The sequence below is a fragment of the Sceloporus undulatus genome, chromosome 1, assembly GCF_019175285.1.
Source record: "Sceloporus undulatus isolate JIND9_A2432 ecotype Alabama chromosome 1, SceUnd_v1.1, whole genome shotgun sequence".
NCBI classification, from domain to species: Eukaryota; Metazoa; Chordata; class Lepidosauria; order Squamata; family Phrynosomatidae; genus Sceloporus; species Sceloporus undulatus.
The window spans coordinates 10,714,785-10,736,673 of NC_056522.1; the positions used below are offsets into that span (position 1 = coordinate 10,714,785).

A 21,889-nucleotide genomic window follows, 5' to 3' on the forward strand; every position below is an offset into this window, starting at 1 on the left:
CTAGATCCATTTCAAACTGGCTTCAGGACAGGATATGGGGTGGAGACTGCCATGGTCGCCTTAACTGATGACCTTCGTCTAAGTATTGACAGAGGAAGTGTGACCCTGCTGGTGCTATTAGACCTCTCAGCGGCATTTGACACAATAGACCACTACATCCTCTTGGAACTCGTGAGAGAGCTAGGAATTGGAGGCACTGCTTTGCAGTGGTTCCATTCCTTCCTCTCAGGTAGATTCCAGAGGGTGATGCTCGGGGACAGTTGCTCTTCAAAAACAGAGCTTAATTGTGGTGTCCCTCAGGGCGCCATCCTGTCCCCAATGTTATTCAACATCTATATGAAGCTGCTGGGAGAAATCATCCATAGACATGGAGCGGGGTGTAATCAGTATGCTGATGACACCCAAATATACTTCTCCATGTCTCGGTCATCAGCAAAGACGACAGATAGCATTTCTCCCCTCAATCGATGTCTTGCAGCAGTAATGGACTAGATGAGGGAAAACAAGCTCAAGCTGAATCCAGGCAAAACGTACGGTAGGGCCCCCAAACCAGGTATCGGGCCACAACCTCCAGTCCTAGAGGGGTTCATGTTCCCCTCAAAGGACTGTGTTCACAGCTTAGGGGTGCTTCTCGACTCGTCGCTTCAGATGAGAAATCAGCTGAATGCAACGGCCAAGAGTGCCTGTTATCAGCTCCGGCTGATACCTCAGCTGCGCCCTTTCTTGGAGCTGGGTGACCTCGAAACTGTAGTACATGCACTGGTAACCTCAAGACTTGATTTTTGCAATGAGCTCTACATGGGGCTGCCCTTGTGCCAAGTCCGGAAACTTCAACTGGTACAGAATATGGTAGCCAGATTGATTACAGGAACAATTAGGAGTGACCATATTACACTAATATTGAAATCACTCCACTGGCTGCCTATTCATTTCTGAGCACAGTACAAGGTGTTGGTCATTACCTTTAAAGCTCTCCATGGCTTGGACCCAACCTACTTAAGGGATCGCCTCCTTCCGTACAATCCGCTCCGTACCCTCAGATCCTCGGGGAGGAATTTGTTGCAGTCCACAAAGACTAGATTGACGGCAACCTCCCAGAGGACTTTTTCCGTGATCGCTCCCACTTTATGGAATGGCTGCCGGACGAGATCTGTCAAACTGCCAACCTTGAGAGCTTCAAGAAAGCTGTGAAGGCTGATCTCTTCCAGCAGGCCTTCCTAGAATAGAATCCGACCATGTAACGCTTCCCCCACAGACATATATAAGTGAAGACTCTGCCCACCGTTATTTTATTATTTTATTATTGTTTTTAGATTTTATCGCCTGTAATTTTAATAGATAGAATTTTTTAATCCTTTTTAAGGGGGGGGGGGGAATTGTATATATTGTATTTTTAAAGTTGTACGCCACTTTGTTTGTGGTAACAAAAAGTGGGAAATAAATTAAAATTTTATTATTTATTTATTATTTATTTATTATTATTATTTGTCAGAAGTTGTGACTGGTAATGATTTCCAATTGAAATTTTGGTCAGGGTGTTTTTAGAATTTGGGTGGTGCTTAAAGGTAAAGCATTGCTTCTGGGGTCTTCCAGGGATGGCAATTTATTGAGGAGAAAAATGTCTGGAAAAAATGTGGAGCTCTCAAAAACTGGGGGGTCCACCAATCATCTTAAACCTCAAGTTGAATTGAAGAAACATAACTGTAGACCGCTGTGATAATTTAATAACTTTACTACACTGTCTGGTTAGTTTAAACAAAAAAAATTCCACAGCTACAGAGCTGAATAGTAGCTGACTCCATGCTCCCTTGATGTCACATTCATGATGGCATGGGCACCTTTCAGATATTGACAAAATTCCTCTTGGAGTGCTACCTACTAGGTGTGTGCTTAATCTATCTCATTTCTGGTTTATGAAATCAGTAACCTACTTCATTGTGGAAATGATGAAAGCCAATAGGATGCTACACTGGTTGTATTATGAAGTTATTGTACAGTCTATGGTGAAAATCCTTATTAGCTCATTCCAGGCTAAATAATTATCAGCTAGTCTCCCAGGTTCCCACTCTTGAGCAAGGTGATCAAGCATGTGGCTTGCCAAGTGAAACTGGTTGGAGGTGTGTCATACTTTGCTTGCATGCTTGCTTGTATTTACTTGTTAATTACTGATCTTAATGTATGCAAAGGGATCTTGTAGCACCTTTGAGACTGTGACAAAGAAGTTGTAGCATAAGCTTTCGTAGACTTGGACTACTTCCTCAGATGCAGTCCAAGGAAGCTGATGCTACTTCTTCTACAGTGTTACAAGACTCCTTTGCACACAGCAGTCCCATGCTTCAAGAGGAGGGCAGAGTAGCGATCATAGCAGCCAAGATCTTCCCAAAGCTGGTTGCTGTGTGCACATTCACACAGTAGTTGGCTTTGGGAAGATTTTGGTTGCCATGATCATTCGTTCTCACCCCCCCTTCCAGAAGATGGTGCTTGGCAGTATGGAAAACAGGTTACAGTACTTGACCACGGATTGTCAAAGCGCTATTGTGGGAGAAAGTGTGACAAGAAATGATGCCAAATCGGAATGCTTCTGTTCCTAAACTAGTGTGAATTTGGTGGGACAGCAGGTTGGTGTGATAAAGTCCCATACCCATCAGAAGCCTTCAAAATAAAAAGCTGTCTTTTAGCAAAGTCTCTTTGATTGCAACTTCTGACCGAAGCTTTTCTATAAATTACCCAACTGCATAGTTTATTCTAATGCAACAGAATACCTACAAAAGCAAAGCAAATCCTAATAGGTAATGCAGCATAATATAGCATAAATATACTTTTGAAACTTCAGATTGATTCTTTATGTCTTTGGTATACTTGATTATCTGTACTGACTATTTTGTTTTAATCTGCACTGTGTGCACACATTTGTTGTATTTTAGTATTCTAGATTATTGGAATGCAGTTGGCCCTTCACATTTGTGGCTTTGACTTTTGCAGATTTGATTAGTATGTTCCCTCTAGGAATCTCTTGGCCCTCCAGCATGACTCTATTGTCAACGTCTGCCAAAGGTCACGCTGGCAGACCTAGAGATTCCTAGTCAGAACACTTCTCTAGGCATTTGTAGGTTCTCCAATGCAATTTCATGGTCAACTTCTGGCAGATCTTGATCACAGAATTGCCCTGAAGGACCTAAAGATTCCAGAGAGGTATTTTCTGAGGTAAAAACAACAACAAATAGTTTTTTTTATTTATTTGAGGTTTTTCCACTTTCACAGGGATCCTGTGCCCTTAACCCCACCGAATGTAGAGGGTCCACTGTAGCTATAAATGTTTTACTCTGTAACTGCAAAGTGCCACATGGATGGTGGTATAATAATAATAGTAATACAGTTAGCCCTCCTTATCCACAGATTTTTTTATCCATGGATTCAAGCATCCACGGCTTGAAAATATTCAGAAAAAGCAGAAATTCCAAATAGCAAGCCTTGATTTTCCATTTTATATGAGACACCATTTTGTTATGCCATTGGATTGAATGGGACTTGAGCATCCACAGATTTTGTTACCCACGGGGAGTCTTGGAACCAAACCCCAGCGGATAACAAGGGCCCTCTTTAATAGCATAAATAAAGGAGACAGACAAGAGGGTTTTTTTTAAACTTTTCTTTGAAAAGATGATTGTACAGTACATACAAAAATATTCTGAATATACATTCTCTATTTTAAATACAAAAACACAAGACAAGACATAATTTAAGATTTATAAACTGGATTTTTTTCTTGATATCACTGGGTTTGTTTTTTTTTGGGGGGGGGGAGTATGTTTTTGAAAGGCCTGAATGATCTTAAATTGGGCAACATTACTTCTGATTACCTTATTCAAAACAGATTGCCAAAAAACCCCTCAGCACTCCTCACCACAGTTTCCACAAGAATAGTAAGAGACCAGCAAGGTAGGCCAAGAGATTTTATGCCCTCGGGATAAGCTATGGGAAATTATTTTGAAATCTTTTCAGCGTTTAACACAAAGGTAATTTGGATTGTGAGTTAAGGCCATACAACAAAGGCAGGTGGGAAACATGCGGCCCTCCAGATATTGTTGGACTACAAATCCCAGCAGCCCCAGCCGAAGGTAAGGAATGCTGAGAGTTACAGTCCAGCAACTTCAGCGGAGCACATGATTCCCATCCTTGTTTTAACAGTTCCAGATTTCAGGTGACACAGAATCTATCATCCTTGGCATTTCATTATTGTGTCAGATTTAATACTGAGTTTTTAATTTTATTTTTTTGAAGAAACCCAGAGTGCAATTCAGCAAAGATTTAAGCACATTTAACTCTCATTAATTTCAAATCTGAAAGGGGTGGGTAGGTGAAGAGAAGGAAGCTTACCTCTCATTAATATTTTTGGAGTTTCAATGTGCTTAAACGATAGCTCAATTGTGTCATAGGCTTCTATTTTGTGAGCCCCCATGGAAGGCAGTTTTTATGGGATTTTTACATAGTGCATTTATATATGTGCAACATTTGGTAACGGGATCATGGCCTTTGAAGGACAAGTAGTGCTGGTCACAAATACACATAGGTTGGCATCTTGCTAGCAACATGTGCAGGTGTTAAGGTGATCTATGCTTGCATAGGTTTTTGGGTGTTTTTGGTCATGGCAGAAGCTGGTATTTCTCCATAACCACCACCCAGAACGTACTATTAATCTGCTGCAGCCTGTCTCCCAACTGTTCCTTGTAGCTGGTGGCAAGTTAGGTGAAGTTTCTGGCTATCGGGACATAACCAGATGCAAAATGATTACATCATCCACTGAAGCTTCCAGAAATTAAGTAATCATTTTGCAAATGGCTAAGGAAGCATAGCCAGACACTTATCTGATCTCTCATCCTCACACTCCACCAGCCATGGAATGGGCATGGGATGAGTGGTACAGCAACTCATGTTAACTCCAAGGGAAGTACTGATTAGCCAGATGTGGCACAGTTCCACAAGTGAAACTAATAGCCATACAGAATGCTGGCCATAAGATCCATTATGCCAGTCAAATTCACAAGAATCACCTAATCATCTACATCGATCAGCTCAGCAGAACAGCCAACACTAGGATTGTTTGTTAATTTCCTGATTATAACAACTGTGTTAAGAGTATATTTAAGAGGGAAATTCAGACAGCCTGCACTGTTGTGATCCCACTGACCTCATGGTGGAATTACACCAGGGCTAAGTAGTCTGTACACTACATCTTCTGGGGAAAGTATCTATCAGTCTATCTATAAGCATATGACATTTTTTTTTTACATTTTTCATAACAAATTTTCCCACCCAAGACAAAAAGAAAATTCAAACCCAAGTCTATATTTTTTTTGGATTTTTCATAACAAAAATTTCCCACCCAAGGCAAAATAATTCAAACCCAAGTCTTAAAATAAAGCTATGCATCTGCACAGTGAAAATACAGGTAGCCATTGTCCAAGGGAAACAGTAGTATACCCACAGGCCATGATTTTTAGGAATGGCAACTTGAAATGTTTTATAGCAGGTCAAGTCTGTGCAGCCCCTGCAGAGTAAAATTTACAGAAGATTAAGCCACTTCAAACAGAAATGGGTGAAATGAATTGTGTCAAGCCATAATCCATCAAGACCAATACAGTATTTATACAGGTTGAATACCCCTTATCCAAAATGCTTTGGATTTTGAAATATCTGTATTTGCATACACATAATGAGACATAATGACATGCAAACACAGTACATATATGTACTATGCTACCTACGTTGTAGCTCAAAAAGTTTTGAATTTCAGAGTTCTTCAGATTGCAGAATTCTGGATATTCAACTTGTACTAGCTTGCAGCAGCCAGCCAAGCAGCTGGACAAAGCTCTTTCCCAGCTTTGCTACCAAAGATCCTTATAAATGGAAAGGACATGGAAAGACATGAGCCAGGGTGGTGCAGCAATTCAAGTGCTTTGAAGGGATGTCACACTGAGGATAGAGCAAGATTTTCTGCTGCTCCAGAGATTAGGACACGGAGTAATGAATTCAAGCTACAGGAAAAGAGGTTCAACCTCAATATTAGAAAGAACTTACTGACAACAGTGGAACACTGTTCAACAGTGGAACACAGTAGCTTGTATTCCATATTTCTTTATCATAATTAGAGGGTATGAATGTATGTTCCCAGAAGAAAAACCAAAACATAGCACTATTGAGACATAAAAATACAGTGTTTACCATTATCTTTCCGGAAGAGGAATTGCTATCGGTTAAGAGTCAGTCTGATGGAGTTCTTCACGACACGGACACTACTTGCTGGAACTGGAGAAGATGAATCTGGCAATTCTTTACTAGGAAGCCGCTACAAAATGAAAACTGAAATCAGATTTCGGCAACCAGGTATGCAAGAGATTGGGTACAATTAGAGCAGAACAGAAGAACTGTGAACTAATATTCTGCAGTCCAAAGCTAGAAAAAGCTACTGTTTTGGACTTCCTGTGTTGTTATATGCAGTCAGGTCAGCTCCTACATATGGTGACCCTAAGAATGGGAGACTTCCAAGAGATCATGTTATTAACAGCTCAGATCACAATGACCCAAGGAAGCTAAAATGCGCCAGTGTTGGGGTCATGTTGACTGAGGGCATGCCAGGCCTAGAGAAGAAGAAAGGACAAGTATCATGGATTACTCTAATATATGCTACATTCCTTTTTTTTTACGGGAAAGAAAAAAAAAGAAGGCATTTGTATAAACAGACAGAGACCATATCTGGTTTCTCTTTTTGAAGTCTCTACATTTTCCCTGCCTGTCCATGAATAGGTGGCTGAGATAGTGACACCTTTGTTTTAGAGTATTTCTGATTTATGTGTAAGAGAGACTCAACCTGTACAGTATTATTGTCTTTTCTGAGTCATATGCTATTCTGCAACACAACTCCTAAATTCTGGCACTGACTCCAGTACTAACAGATTTCTGTGACTCACTCAAAGAGCCAATGGAGGAGAGCTGAAAGATGGGATATGCACATGTATACGCATATTTGCATTCCACTGTATATAAATAATCTGGCACTTGAAAGAGGCAGAAGTCATGTTAATTACCCAGGAAAGAAATAAGAACTAGTAAGTGTATCCAGGTGTTTTTTTTTTTTAAAGTAAAGGATTATTTAGTACCTGTGACCTTATCGTATCAGTTGTTTGAACAGGCATAGTTTTCCCAAGGCTTTCCTGAAAGAAGAACACATAATACAAGATACTAGTAACAATTCAGCAGCAAAGAAGTGGGGATTCCTGCCAGAAATGTATGAACTTACATAAAGCAGCCTTCCCTGCTCATCAGATTTACTGGATTACAATGTCATGCAGGCTGGGGAAAGAGGGAGTTATAGTCCAACACATCTGCAGAGTTCCAGACTGGGAAATGCTGCCACAAAAAACCACAGCACCCCTCATTCCACATTCCACTGTCTAGCAACACAATCCTATGTGTGTGTGTGTATGACTTCAGGCTGCTGTTGACATATGGTGACCACTTGAATCTGAAAGGATTTTCTTAGGCAAGAAATACTCAGAGATGGTTTTGCCAGTACCTTCCTCTGAAATATAGCCTACAGCTCCTGGTATTGGCTGGCAGTTCCCCATCCAAACACTAATTAGGGCTAGCCCTAGTTTCCAATATGAGACAGGATCTGGTGCCTTTATAGTATACCCTGATGTAATGTTAGGTAAGGAAAGAAAATGATCTACTATTTGTTTCTGGATAGTTAGGAAACACTGTCAGGAAAAGTAAGAGAACAGAGAGACATTTATGCCATTTGCTCCTGGCATTCAAATATCTCAAGATGTTCAGCAGGATATTTCAGTGCAATAAATAGTCAATAGCTTACCAACACATAAAAACCACATGTATTTCTGCACAATATTACCCCCTCCCCTTAGAACACTTTGGGATGTCCACATGCTAGGAGAATACTGTACAGAAGTAATTCATTTTCTCTCACAGTGGGGAGAAAACTATGGAAATTATTCATCCTTGTATGCAGTGGTGGAATAGTCAAGGATTTACAGCTCTATATACTAGCAGTCTAACTGCACTTATTTGGTGGGGGGAGGGAGAGGTTCACCAAATATACTCTTTTAGCTGTTTGGAGTGCAACACTGTTTAGCACTGAAGAGTCAAGAATGCTTCAGAGGACAGTCATAATAAGAGTTAGTTCGCTTGAGAGATCCAAAATGCCTTTCCCTCTTGTCCATCCTGATCCTTCTGTGATGTAATCAGATGTTCTTATGAGATTCTTCTACCTCTTCTCTTGTTTTTCTTTCATTTCTTTTATAGAACGGAGAGAAATTAACCTAGCAGCCTAAATGACCTTCCTAACTTATAATAAAATCAGGCAAAACATACTCAGCCCCTCATAGGGCATGGCTTCCAGACTTTTCACCATGTTGGTTGCTCTCCTCTGGACACACTTCAGCTTCTCAACATCCTTTTTCGACACCCCAATTTAAAAAGGATATTCAGAAGCTGGAGCATGTCCAGAAGAGGGTGACCAAAATGCTGAAGGGTCTGGAAATCATGCCCTATGAGGAGAGACATAGGGAGCTGGGTATGTTTAGCTGAGAGAAGAGAAGATTAAGCAGTGATATAATAGCCCTGTTAAAATAGTTGCAGGGATGTAACATTGAGGATGGAGCAAGCTTGTTTTCTGCAGCTCCAGAGATTAGGACCTGGAGAAGTGGATTCAAACTACAGGAAAAGAGATTCCACCTCAACATTAAGAAAAACCTCCTGACACTAAGAGCTGTTAGATAGTGGAACACACTCCCTTGGAGTGTGGTGGAGTCTCCTTCTTTGGAGATTTTTAACAGAGGCTGGATGGCTACCTGTCAGAAATACTTTGGCAGGATACAGACCGCCAATTTGGGGCGGTCTGGCCCCGCCCCTTTCCCCGGAGTATCGGGGCTTCAGATGGATACCCACCGGGCAGCCGCTGAGGCCCCGATCCGCCGCTTTTCGGGCTGCGGGGAAGCGGCAAAAGGCCGCTTCCCGCAGCCCAAAAAAGGGGTGTCCCTGGGGCTTCAAGCCCCAGGACACCCCGCGGCGGGGGGGAGAGAAGGGGCCGCTTGGCCCCTTCTTGTTTGTCCACTGGGCGCAGCCTTCAGCGGCTGCGCCCAGCGGACTAAACCCGGAAGGAGCTCCGAAATGGAGCTCCTTCCTGCTCCGTGTCCAGGGCGCACTAAGTGCCCTGGCGCGGAGCTAGTACGTCATGGCCGCGCCGCCCCGTTCTCGTGCGGCCATGACGTACTCACGGCGGCGGCCGTGCGGAAGGGCCGCCGCCGTTTAGTGCGTGTTCGCCACGCACTAGGGTTATGGCGGTGAGGAAGCACCGCCCTTTCGTAACCCTAGTGCGTGGCGAACACGCACTAAACTGCCGGTATGTAACCGGCCTTTGTGTCTTCCTCACTTTTTAGTATCAGTCTTCACCAGCTCATCCCTGCCTTATTATGAATTTATCCCCTGTAACCACACAACAACCCTCAAGCTGACATTTTGGCATTTGATCTTCTCCTTTCCTTCAGCCTGAGAATTACTAGACAGATGAGGCATTTCTTAAGGGATAAGCAATAGATTACCTACTGGAGGCTTCTCCACAGGAACAGATAGACATACGTTTAAACTGGACACTGATTCATACTGATGTATACCTAGATAAAATGGGTGTTCATTTCACCTGCTGCAGAGTCATGGCTACAGAAGCCTCTGGAACTAGCGTTTCTTCACAAGAACTCAGTCTGAGTATGCAATCTGACATTGACTACATGTAATACTTTCATGACTCTGTTGTTGTTCTTGGCAAGCCTAAGGCGAACCTATCATGGGGTTTTCTTGGCAAGATTTGTTCAGAGGCAGTTTGCCATTGCCTTCCCCTGAGGCTGAGAGCATGTAACTTGCTCCCAAGGTCACCCAGCAGGTTTCATAGCCAAGCTGGGAAGCAAACCTTGGTCTGCAGAGTCATAGTCCAGCACTCAGACCACTACTACCAACCTTTATTTCAGGGTTCACTTACCAGAGCTTGGAACTAATACTTTCTTGGACCACAACTCTCAGAATCCCCCAGTCAGCACAGCCCCCAGCTACTACAGCTGGGAGATGTAGTCCAAACAAAGCATTTTCCTCATCTCTGTCAAGTATTGTTAGCCTTTTGATACTGAAAGACCCTTACCTTTTCTATATCTTTCAGCCTTTTCAGACACTCTCCTGCCGAAGGTGAATGAACTCTTTTCTGTGTGGAATTATTTTTAATGCTTGCAGAAGTTGTTTCATCCAGCCACTCCATGGAATCAGCACAAATGGGTTCAATAATTGCAGGAGTTGCACTCTGCTCAATTCCCACAGAAATGCTCTGGTCCCTTGGAAGTGGTGCTGCATCTGCTCCAACAGTGGAATTCAATTTTGGAGAAAAAAGAAAAAGAAAAAAAATTAAGAGGGCTTTACATTTCAATTGCAAATGTGCAAGAGAGACTTTATAGAATCATAGAGTTGGAAGAGACCGCACACTCAGCTGCAAATGTTATACATACGTGAACTGGTGTTTGGAATGGACAGCCTGTCACCAGGCACAGAAGATGCAATGATGTTCCATGGCTTTGCTCTGCTTGCGAAAGTGGTGGTTTTCTGGAAGGTGGCTGACCTATGAAAAGCATCACTGGGTGAGAAACATTTCCTAGGAATTATACTGTGCTTGAATGAGAGAAGCCTCACAGAATAATTGAAACATGTCTTTATACTGGAATAGAGATGAAAATATGTCCTATTATAATAAGGTCACCCTGTTAGGCCTGTTACTCCTAGGTCAATTTCAACCTCTGGCTAACCTGTGCATGAAGCATCTCCAAGATGCCCTATCTTCCTGCAGATTTAGGGCCTTGTCCCATTTGGCTGAATTATGCATCTGGTGTGTGGTCTTCCTCTCTTTCTCCTGGACTCTATCTTTCCAAGCATTATCATCTGTTCTAGTGAGTCATGTCTCCTCATGATGTCACCAAAGTATAGGGCCAAAGGCTTGTTGTGGTTCTTTGAGGTCAGAAAAACGCACATTGAGGAATGCCTACCTTTCTCTCGCAAAAGAATGACTGCCAGATTTTGCTATGTCACTGAATGAAGGAACAGCTTTGCACTGAGCTGCATCGTCAGTGTTTCTAGAAGTATCCAAGCATCCAATGTCTAAAGATGTCCTTTTCAACACAAGCCCAGTGTGGCGGTCAACATCTGGAACACTCTGCTGAGAAAAATTTAGCTTAACTCCAGATATGCTAACAAAATGTTTTAACCACTCTTTTAAATATAGGGAGGACCGAATCTGGACACTACCTTTTTCCTCTTCTGTAAAAGTTCAGCAGGCAAGTAATAGTGGAGCTGTTTCTTCTTCACATGAGTAGCTTCAATTTTCATGCCTTCTTTCAACATGCTGATATTATTGGCTTGTCTGTAAACTGAGATTGGAAACCAAAAAGAAGGACTATGATGTAACTCAAGCAAAGTTGTAATCTTCCCTAACCTGGTGGCCTTCAGATGTGCTGAACTACAACATCCCTCATCCCTACCTAGCAGTGGCCATGCTAGCTGGGGTTGATGGCGACTGGTAATTTTTCCTATCTGGAGGCCCCCAAGTTGAAGAAGGCTGGTGGACAGCAACATTAACTTTTGTTTGTTCTGTGGCAGTTAAGTGTGGGGACTCCCTTCAATTTTAACTTGCATAGCTCATTGTTAAGCATTATGGGATTGGGAAGCCAGTGTGGCATAGTGGTTTGAGCCTTAAACTATGACAGTGGAGACCAGACTTTGAATCCCTGCTTACCCACGGAAACCCACAAGGTAGGTCACACTCTTTCAAAGACAACCCCCCCACTGAACAAATCTGGTCAGGAAAGCCCCATATTAGGTTCTTCTTAGGGTCACCATAAGTTAGAAATGATCTAAAGGCACACAGCAACAACAATAATGCAGCAACCCAAGTTACCCAAGCTCTTTCAAAACAAGAATTTCAAGAAGGGAAGGTGTTACCTGTATCTGTGAATGACTGGATATCATAGGTTAAATCAATGTTTACACTCTCTGCATTCTCTGCTTTCTTGAAAATTATTCCCAGAAACCACAAAGACATATAGTGCATCCTGAAGGGAGAATCCCAAGAGAACATATCAATTAAAAGCGCTGGTTAGTTGATGTTAACAGAGTTATAAGAAAGGGATTCAGCTTAATGCCTAGGCTTGTTTCAACATTATTTATGCACAGTATTATTTTCCTCTCAGTAGATAAGAACACTGGCTATTAGAAAAGAGCAGAGATACACAATGAAAGGGAAATCAGGGACACTGCTGTTCCTGTGTTTCTGTGGCTGCATCCACACTGCAGAAATAATCCAGGTTGACTCCACTTTAACTATCAGGGCTCAGTGCTGATAGTCAATGCTGTGGAATGCTGGAAATGGTAGTTTTGGGAGATATTTAGCCTTCTCCATCAGAGAACTCTGGTGCCACAACAAATTACAGTTCACAGAATTCCCCAGCATAGAGCCATGGTGTCGACTTGAATTATATCTGCAGTGCAGATGCAGCCTTTGTCATCCCAAAATAGGGATTATGTGCAATTTCCCCCATCTGACAATTCTCTCAGAAAGTGAACCCACCATCCAGTGGTCTGTCAGACGTCATTTTTAGTACAACAATGGTGGTAGGTCTAGGGTTTGATTTTTTTAACTCTATTGTAATTTGTTGTATTTTATTGTTGTAACCCACCCGGATTCTTCATGATTGGGCGGGCTAGAAATAAATCTATTATTATTATTATTATTATTATTATTATTATTATTATGTCTCACACATTCTGGGTTTGTTGTTCACATTATTTTTTTTAAAAAAATGGAACTGCATCTCTGCGCATGTCTCCATGTTCTGTTGGTCACACATGCTCGCCAGTCCCCATCTCCGTTTACTGGAAGGGCAAGATGGAGCAGGGCATGCAGAGTTTAATCCTAGGTCTATTTGCATCAGTTATTCTCACTGCCGATAACGCAAATCTTTTTTTAAACTCTGAAAACACCCAGTACTGATCGTCCCAGCTTACATGTTTTTTGGCAGCCCCCCTAAATTTCATCGGGTACATTGGGAATGCATGTGAACAACAGGAATTTAACTTGGATTCATCCTGGATTATTTTTACCATCTGAATTACCTCCCAGATGCTGCTACACTTTCCTCCTTTGCTCAGATGGGAGACCAGATGAAGCCAGGCTGCAGGCAGAGAAGGTAGAGGAAGAGCAATTTGCTCCTTCCCATCCACTCACAAACTTTAGGTAAGCTGTAGTTACATCTTGATATTTGTGAAGATCATGAATCGGATATTTGTGTCTTAAACAGCACTTTAAAAGCTGGTGGCATCAAGTAATTTTGTTCGCTACAGATGTGGCTTCTCTTCTGGAAACTGTTACTCCATATACTTTTATGTTTCCATGTATTAGAATTAATCATTAACTCACTCTTTGCAATGCACCTTAGTCCCAGGAAAGGACTGTGGATTTACATGTGCCATGGTAATAAATTCATTCCGCTCCAAGTTTCCAACGAGTACACGGATTTTAGATTCTACCAGGCCAACCCTTGAAAGAAGAAAGGTCAATTCATTTATTTATATTTATAATAACATAAATTATATCCCACCTCTATCCAGAGATCTCAGGGGGGGCATAGAGTAAAACCAGCCTGACAAATTTAAAACAATGTAAATAATAATAAAATTGCTTTAAAAAGGCTACAAACATATTAAGCTATTTAACAAGTTTAAAAGACAAACTGAAAGAGAGTTATACTAGTTTCAAAGCATTTAAAGCCAACTACAGTACACTTAAGTATTTGTGTAAAACCAGTTACTACTTTTGCTGAAGCCATGGAGTGATCCTAAATAATCAGTTGGAATGCGACACTATGTGGCCATAAGGTGAAATGCAAGGAAGAGAAATTCATAAGTCTACATAGACAATTACCAAAAAACATAATTCAAGATCAGGAAGGAATAAAAAGACACTGGATGCAGTACACAGAACAGCTATATAAAAGGGATTAACGAAAGGAAGGACATATGGATTGAAGAGTCATATGAAGATGAACCCCAAATTCTAAAAACAGAGAGGGAAGCTGCAATTAGAGAAATGGGAAAAAATAAATCACCAGGAACAGATGACATTCCAATCAAATTGCTTCAATCCACACTAACAGAATCAACAGCAGTGCTAACCAAAATATGTCAACTGATATGGAAAACAAAACGATGGCCAACAGATTGGAAATGACCAATATGCATCCCATCCACAAAAAAGGATATACATAAGACTGCAGTGACTATAGGACCATAGCTCTAATCTATCATGCAAGCAAGATCATGCTCAAAATTCTGCAACATTGACTCTAACCATACATGGAGAGAGAAATCCGAGAGGTGCAAGTGGGATTCAGGAAAGGAAGAGGCACTAGGGACCACACTACAAACCTATGATGGCTAATGGAGCACTGATTATACCCTTGAAGTAATTAAATGATGATACCCTGGAAGTAATTAAAAAGTAATAATGAAGCATCTCCAGAAGGTTACGAGGTGACATGATAACCACGTTTAAATATTTGAAGGGATGTTATACTGAAGATGGAGCAAGCTTCTTCTTTTTTTTTTTTCCTGCTCCAGAGACTAGGACACAGAGCAATGGATGCAAACTCCAGGAAAAGTGACTCCACGTCAACATTAGGAGGAGCTGTTTGACTGGAAGATGCTGCTTTGAAGGGTGGTGGAATCTCCTTTGGAGGTATTAAATAGAAGCTGGATGACCATCTGTTGGGAGTGCTTTGATTGTATCCTCCTGCATGGCAGGGGATTGGCCTGAATAGTCCTTCTGGACTCTTCCAATTCCATGATTCTAGTAAAATTGGATTAAACACAAGTGCTTGGTTTAGCTCAGAGCATGGTAGTAAACTTCAAGAGTTCCAAGGGCTAAGTTACTACCCTTGGGACTCTCCAGGAGTACTTCCGAAGAGAAAAGCAAAATAGCTGAATGTCCAAATTGAGTACCTGGATGCAAATTACTGGTCAATGTGGACAGTGTATACTCTACTTTTCTAAATAAAAGAAATCTGAACACAGCACTACTCAAGTCTTCTTGCCTTTCCTCTGACTCCTAACTCCTCTAATACAAAACTGAAATGCTAGCACCAGTGTTTTTGAAGACTTACCACTCCAAATGATGTTCTTCAGTGGAGGAACTGGCAATCAGTACGATGTAATGCCTGGAAATATAGTTTGTTAGTATTTGATCAGTTTTAAGAGTTACTGTAAACTCAGTTACAGTAAACTCAGGTTGAATCCAGAGAAAATGGTGGTACTTGCAATAGAAACCTCAGGTCTGGGGAAGGAAATTTGTCAACCTGTCCTGGATGGGGTCACACTTCCCCTGACAAAGTTTGCAGTTTGGGAGTACTCCTAGATCTGTCTCTACAGTTGCATCTCAAGTAGATGCGATGACCAGGAGTGCTTGATACCACCTTTGGTCGCTATGCCAACTGTGTCCCTACCTGGACCAAAAGATCCTCCTCTCGTCTTGATTTCTGTAATGAGCTCTACATGGGGCTACCCTTGTACCAAGTTTGGAAGCTTCAATTAGTACAAAATGTGGCAGCGAGATTGGTTGCCAGCTCTTCAAGGTTTTACCATATAACATCAATCTTAAAAAATCTTCACTGGCTGCCAATTTGCTTCCAGGTGCAATACAAGGTGTTGGTTATTACCTTTAAAGCTCTACCTGGCTTGGGCCCAAGTTACTTACAGGAACGCATCTCCCTACTTAATCCGCCCTGCACTCTCAGAACAACAGGGAAGAATTTGCTGGAATTAAAAACAACTAGACTAGCCTCAACTTTCCAAAGAGCTTTTACCATAGCCGCTCAAAGATTGTGGAATAGTCTCCTGGAAGAGACCAGTCTTACTAGCTCCTTGGAGACCTTTAAGAGGGCAGTTAAGACGGATGTCTTCCGGCGAGCATACCCACTCGATTTTGTATAAGCTATATAGATCCACCTCCTTGAACAGGACTGGAATATCTTTACTCCACATTTGCTTTTTGATAGCTTGCTTTTAATTGCTAATTCTTTATGTATTTTACTGTACAGTCTGCCCTTTTTTTATGTGGGGGATCCTTTCTGGACCCCCTCCACATAAAAAAAGTGTATGCTTGAGCTCCATTGAAAGTAATGGGGCTTGTGCATGCGGCAGCAGCATGGAGGTGCGGTGGCCATGAATGGGACACACCACCCCACACGCTCCTGCGTGGCTCCCTCGTGTATAATGCGGGTGCACTGTATTTGTATTTTTATACTACGCTGAAATCCTGCCTCAATCCACCTGGGAGAGGTGGGAAAATATAAATAACATTTTATTATTATTATTATTTTTAAATAATCAATTTCCAAACTGCAAGCCAATATTAATTTTTACTTAAACTTATGTTTTCTCATAGTAATAACTAGTTACAGGTGGCAAGATGTTACTTGTAATTACAAGTTGAGTATCCCTTTCTCGGAATCCTGAGATCCAAAATACTCCAAAATAGTCCACATGAGAGGCTGAGATAGTGATACCTTTGCTTTTTGATGGTTCAATGTACACAGACTTTATTTCATGCACATAATTATTTAAAATATTATGGATAAAAGTACCTCCAGGCTATGTATATAAGGTGTATATAAAACATAAATGGATTTTATGTTTTGACTTGGGTTTCATCTCCAAGATATCTCATTATTTAAATGCAAATATTCCAAAATAAATAAATAAATAAAATCAAAATAAATCAAAATCCAAAACACTTTTGGTCCTAAGCATTTAGGATATGGAAGACTCAACCTGTAGTTCCTTACTTCAACAAAAGAGCTGTTTTCCTTCAAATTACTCACATGGCTGCCCAGAAAGTCTTCAGCTATTCTTTTTCCTCAGCCCTCATTACATGGTAAAGACCTTTTAAAAATCTGTCTAGTATTTTGATATATTAATGTTAAAGTTGTTTTCATAATAGAAGTAATCATTGTGGTTATTCCAATTCTATTATATTTTAAACATTCATTAACTACTCTGGGTGTCTTGTCAGCTAAAATTAAGTTGCTTAAACAGAGAGTTTGATTTTGAAATACTAAGCACTCTTACATACTTGTACTTTTGGAAAAAACTGGGTGGTTCAAGTAGCTTTGGCCAGTCCGACTTTCCTTGAAAAATCTCATCTGCAACCATGAGACCTGTTTAAACACAAGACCATTCTGTACATAATTTATGACAAACTTCTGGAGATCTGAGTAGGGAACTGTTGTGGTACTTTCCCAGAACCAGAGGACTGCAAATTTAGAAAGCATTGAGAATGGAAATCAGGAATACCTAGGAGTTCCCAACTTTCAGTCTCATCTCTCACCAAGAGTCACAGACAATTCTTTCAATTTCAAGTATTTCCACCTAAGACACTGATTTCCTTCCTCCCCAATTTGCCACCTGCCTCATTTGCACTTTCTTTGGATGAAACTGGGACTACAAAAGGCAGGGGGGTACCACTCCAGTTCTCCTGTTTGCATCTAGGACTGGTCACACAGTGTGACCAATAGCCACCAATGAGAGGCAGGGGCGGAAAAATGCAACATGCAATTAAATCACATTATATGCTGTATTCAAATGGATGTTCTTTGAAACAGGACGACTCATATGAATGGAGCAGCTGCTTTGCGTGCTATTTAAATACTTCCCTCTTCCCACTTCCATCTTTCCCACTTCCCACTTGTATGGTCCCTAACCTAAATTTCTCAGAAAATATTTTCCCCTGGAGTTTGCTTTTGCTCTCTCCTCTTATTGTGACTTAAAACATAATCTCAGTCCTTTTTGTCAGATCTACAATTTCCCCTTTCTCAATCAAACGTTCAGGACTGCATCTGCACTGCACAACCAATGCAGGTTGATACTGCATTAACTGCCATGGCTTGGTGCTATGGAATATTTGGATTTATAGTTTGCTGTAGTACCAGAGCTCTCTGACAGAGGAAGGTACATATCTCCAAAAAGGACAAATACCAGAATTCCATAGCATTGAGCCAGGGCAGTTAAAGCAGTGTCAAACTGCATTATTTCTACAGTGCAAATGTAGTTCAGGAAAGATGCTAGGTCAGCAAGATCTCAGATAATGCAACCCCACCCCCAACAAACAAAAATCTTTGTTATTTTTATTATTTTATTTATTTGTATCCTGCCTTCCTCCCAGTACAGAGACTCAAGGCTGCCCAAAATCCACCCAGACTGCAAATGGTGTAGTACAAACATAGACCTAGTGGAGAAAGAAGGAGGGGACAATGTCAGTGTTACCCACATAGGCTTGGTACAGTCTTAACCCAAGCCAATGAACTGTTGGAAAACATTTCCTCACAGGTAATACTTTGCAAAGCATTTCCCACAATTTAATACCTATCAAATGGAGACTCTGAGGCTCAAGGCTCTTTCACATTACAGTGCTATGATTCCACTTTAACATACATGCGCAATATCCTATGGTATTTGGTAGTTTGGCGAGGCACTGGATCTCTCTCTGGGTTCTAAAAGTTGTTGTTGCAGGTCTTCAAGTCATTTCCAACTTATAGTGACCCTAAGGCAAACCTACCATGGGGTATTCTTTGCAAAATTGTTCAGAGGTGGTTTGCCATTGCCTTCCCCCAAGGCTGAGAGTGTGTGACATGCCCAAGGTCACCCTGTGGGTTTTATGGCCAAGCTGTGGATGCAATCCTGATCTCCAGAGTCCCAGTCCAGGTCTCAGACCACTATGCCATGCTGGCTCTCTGTTCTAAAAATACCCCTCCCCAAACTGCATAAAATGCACAGCAGTGAAAATGAATTATAATGCTTTAACTGTGTAGTATGAAAGGGACCAAATTTTGTTTGGTTTTAACCAACACAGCTCCCTCCTTCTCTTACGGAGATTTATCCAATTGTTACTCAAGGCAGCTGCTACCCAAGATTCCTGGCAAAGTTAGTGGGGACTCCCAATAGGACTATAATCCTCCCAGAATTTGGCAGATAAAAAGCAATCCAGAATTTGTTGTTGTGTGCCTTCTAGTCACTTCTGACTTATGATGACCCTAAAGTTATTTGTAATTTTAGTAAGATTATTTACTTGGATCTCTAATGTTAGCGTAACATGTTTCTTTCTCATTTAACTTTTCATTACAGTTAGGATTGGGGGACAGAATGCTATTGTGTTGTTTTTTAATCTCTCTTCTCCCCTTTTTCACTTTCTTTCTTTATTTCTTGGTCTCTTTATTTTATTATTTTCTGTCCTTACTTTCTGAATGTATTCTCTGTATGCATTCTCTGAATGTATATACTTTTTTGGTTTTGATTGGAAATTAGATTGTTAATGTTAATAAACTCACACACACACACACACAAAGCATGCAAGTGATTCTCGAATGGAAGCATGGAAAACCAGGATGGAAGAGAACTACTTATATCCCTTGAATTTTAAACATAATCTCCAATTTATGAAAAAGAACATGGGAAGATCTGACTGGTTTACCATATCTGAATTCTTCTACCATTATGGCTCGGGTTGAAGTAGACACATTATATGTGGAATTTTGCTGAGGATAGGCTGGTGTGATGATGGGCATCAGATGATACCGGTCAGATGGATTTACCTGTGGCACATGAAGGAAAGGTGCTGTAGCATGACTGCTAGAAGAAGTAACTAGAAACAGTCCCCATTTTTAAAATCTCTCCTCACCTATGAATGCAATAGTTGCCCTTGGTCAAGCAACACTCTGCCTCAAGCTCCTATGGCTGTTTTTTTAAGACAGCAGGATAATACAAAACAACTTTACAAATGATTCAGAGGGTGTACCGACCGGTGATAAAGGTCGGCCTGGTGGCGTGGCATCCGCATGACACACGCCCCAACTCTGACCCCGTGCTGGCATGATGCCACACCTCACCACATGGCATGCAGCATCACGGCCTTCCTCTGGCGCTGCGTCCAGATCATGCAGTGCCAATGGAATGTTGGAAAGTCATGGTGCTGGCGACTACAGCGCCCTTTCCATGGCGCAAAAAGGAGCTGCTTTTTGAGGCTCTTTTTTTGCGGTGTGGAAAGGCCAGATCAGGGCTGTGGCATGTAGTTGCCCCTAGCCAGTATGGTCCCTGTAGCCCCTCAAAGTAAGTTTCTAAGTTCTGCTTTGGTCCTCCAAACAGTACCCAAACATTTATCCTACATAATATGAAAACATACAAAATTCAAGGCAGCAAAATACTGATAAGGGGCACAGTCCTCTGTGTGTGAACTCTATGCTGTGTTCACTATGTTGCCTACTTGGATGAAGCAAGAACAACTGGTACCATAAGATTTTGCCACCTCCCCGTATAACTTTGTGTGTTTGAGCCTGCCAGTTGCCTGTTGACTAATGGTGAATCCATAAACCTCATAGGACTTTCTTGGGCAAGGAATACTCAGGGGTGGGTTTGCCAGGTCTTTCCTCTGAAATATACTGTAGGCTGCAGCATCTGGGATTCCTTGGTGCTCTCCCACTGATTTACTAATCAGCACCAATCCTACATAGCTTCTAGTCCCTTTAGGCTATTTAGGCAATACTATAACTTTCCCCTGGGTGAAGTGAATGTTGTTGCACAGAAGTCAGTGGCTCTCTCAAAAGACACAAGTTTCTTGAGTGAATGGCAACAGGAAAATGGATGGTAAATAGAACCTTGGAAGAGACCACAAGGGCCATGTAGTCTTAACACCCCGCCATGCAGGAATATACCACCAAAACACTCACAAGATATAGCCATCTAACCACCCAAGACTGAGAATCCACCACTCTCCAAGGCAGTCCAATGCACCATGAAAAACTCATACTGTTATTTAGGTGGAATCTCTTTTTCTGTAATTTGAACCCACTGGTTTGTGTTCCAGTGTTTGGAGCAACAGAAAACAAGCTTGCTTTTTTTTCTTCTAACGTGACACCTCTTCTGTATTTAAATATGGCTACCATGTCAACTCTCAATCTCCTCTTCTCCAAGCTAAGCATACCCAGTTCCCCGTTCAGACAACCACTTGGAACTTCTAGTAACTTGGAAACATTATCCTTTTGGACAGAATCTTCTAGTTAGCATAACCAATGGTCATGCCAGCTGGAGAATGCTGGGACTTGACCAGGAAAGGAAATTATACCAGCTCTAGAGCCCCTTTTTTGTCAAGAAGACAGCAGCCCTGAGACATGAGCTCCTGTCAAGGGAGGCAGGATTATCTATGTATATTATACAAACCCTGGGGTCCCAGACAGGCAAGTTGAGATTGCTCTCTTCAGGTTCTTTCAACAAGACAGGTTTAGGCCATTCCCTGCAAGAGAAAGACCAGTGAAAGCAGGCTGCAACAGATGCATTGATATAGATGTTCCCCCCCATCTTATCCGTAGGCATGTGTTGTCCACCTCAGTCTAGGAATATTACCGTACCTCTGCAGATATCTACATTACTCTCACATTCACACACGATACCTGCATTCTCACTTATGTTAGAAAATTTGAGCAAGAAAGTGAAGATAATTAAGTGTCGATGTGAATGTGTGAAAACTTACAGAAATTCGCATAATTCACATAACAAACCTGTGTAGACACATTTTCCATTCAGTGTACCTTCCTTTAGTAGAGAGGACACAGAGGAGATTATCACACGGGGATGGGATCGCTCCCCTGTCCTTACCCTGTTCATGACCAGAGAGAAAGTGATAGCGTGAATCACTTTCCCATGAAAGTGGGATGAAAAGTGCCATCAGCTGAAAGCACTTTCA

The 21,889-nt window shown here is 41.5% G+C and overlaps 1 protein-coding gene across 1 annotated transcript in view; it reads right to left on the reverse strand.

Annotated features, from left to right (window-relative positions):
- Positions 1-3,713: 3,713 nt before the first annotated feature.
- The window catches only part of PAPOLG (poly(A) polymerase gamma), a 30,692-nt gene continuing 12,516 nt past the window's right edge, over positions 3,714-21,889 (reverse strand). The window contains exons 9-21 of the mRNA XM_042479651.1: positions 21,367-21,439; positions 19,625-19,745; positions 17,231-17,315; positions 15,264-15,317; positions 13,523-13,642; positions 12,049-12,158; positions 11,356-11,477; positions 11,097-11,263; positions 10,566-10,675; positions 10,208-10,413; positions 7,158-7,211; positions 6,223-6,346; positions 3,714-5,548 (exon numbers count right to left, since the gene is read on the reverse strand). Coding sequence (XP_042335585.1) covers positions 6,248-6,346; positions 7,158-7,211; positions 10,208-10,413; positions 10,566-10,675; positions 11,097-11,263; positions 11,356-11,477; positions 12,049-12,158; positions 13,523-13,642; positions 15,264-15,317; positions 17,231-17,315; positions 19,625-19,745; positions 21,367-21,439 — 1,321 coding nt within the window. The 3' untranslated portion in view covers positions 3,714-5,548; positions 6,223-6,247. The remainder of the gene's footprint in view (positions 5,549-6,222; positions 6,347-7,157; positions 7,212-10,207; positions 10,414-10,565; positions 10,676-11,096; positions 11,264-11,355; positions 11,478-12,048; positions 12,159-13,522; positions 13,643-15,263; positions 15,318-17,230; positions 17,316-19,624; positions 19,746-21,366; positions 21,440-21,889) is intronic.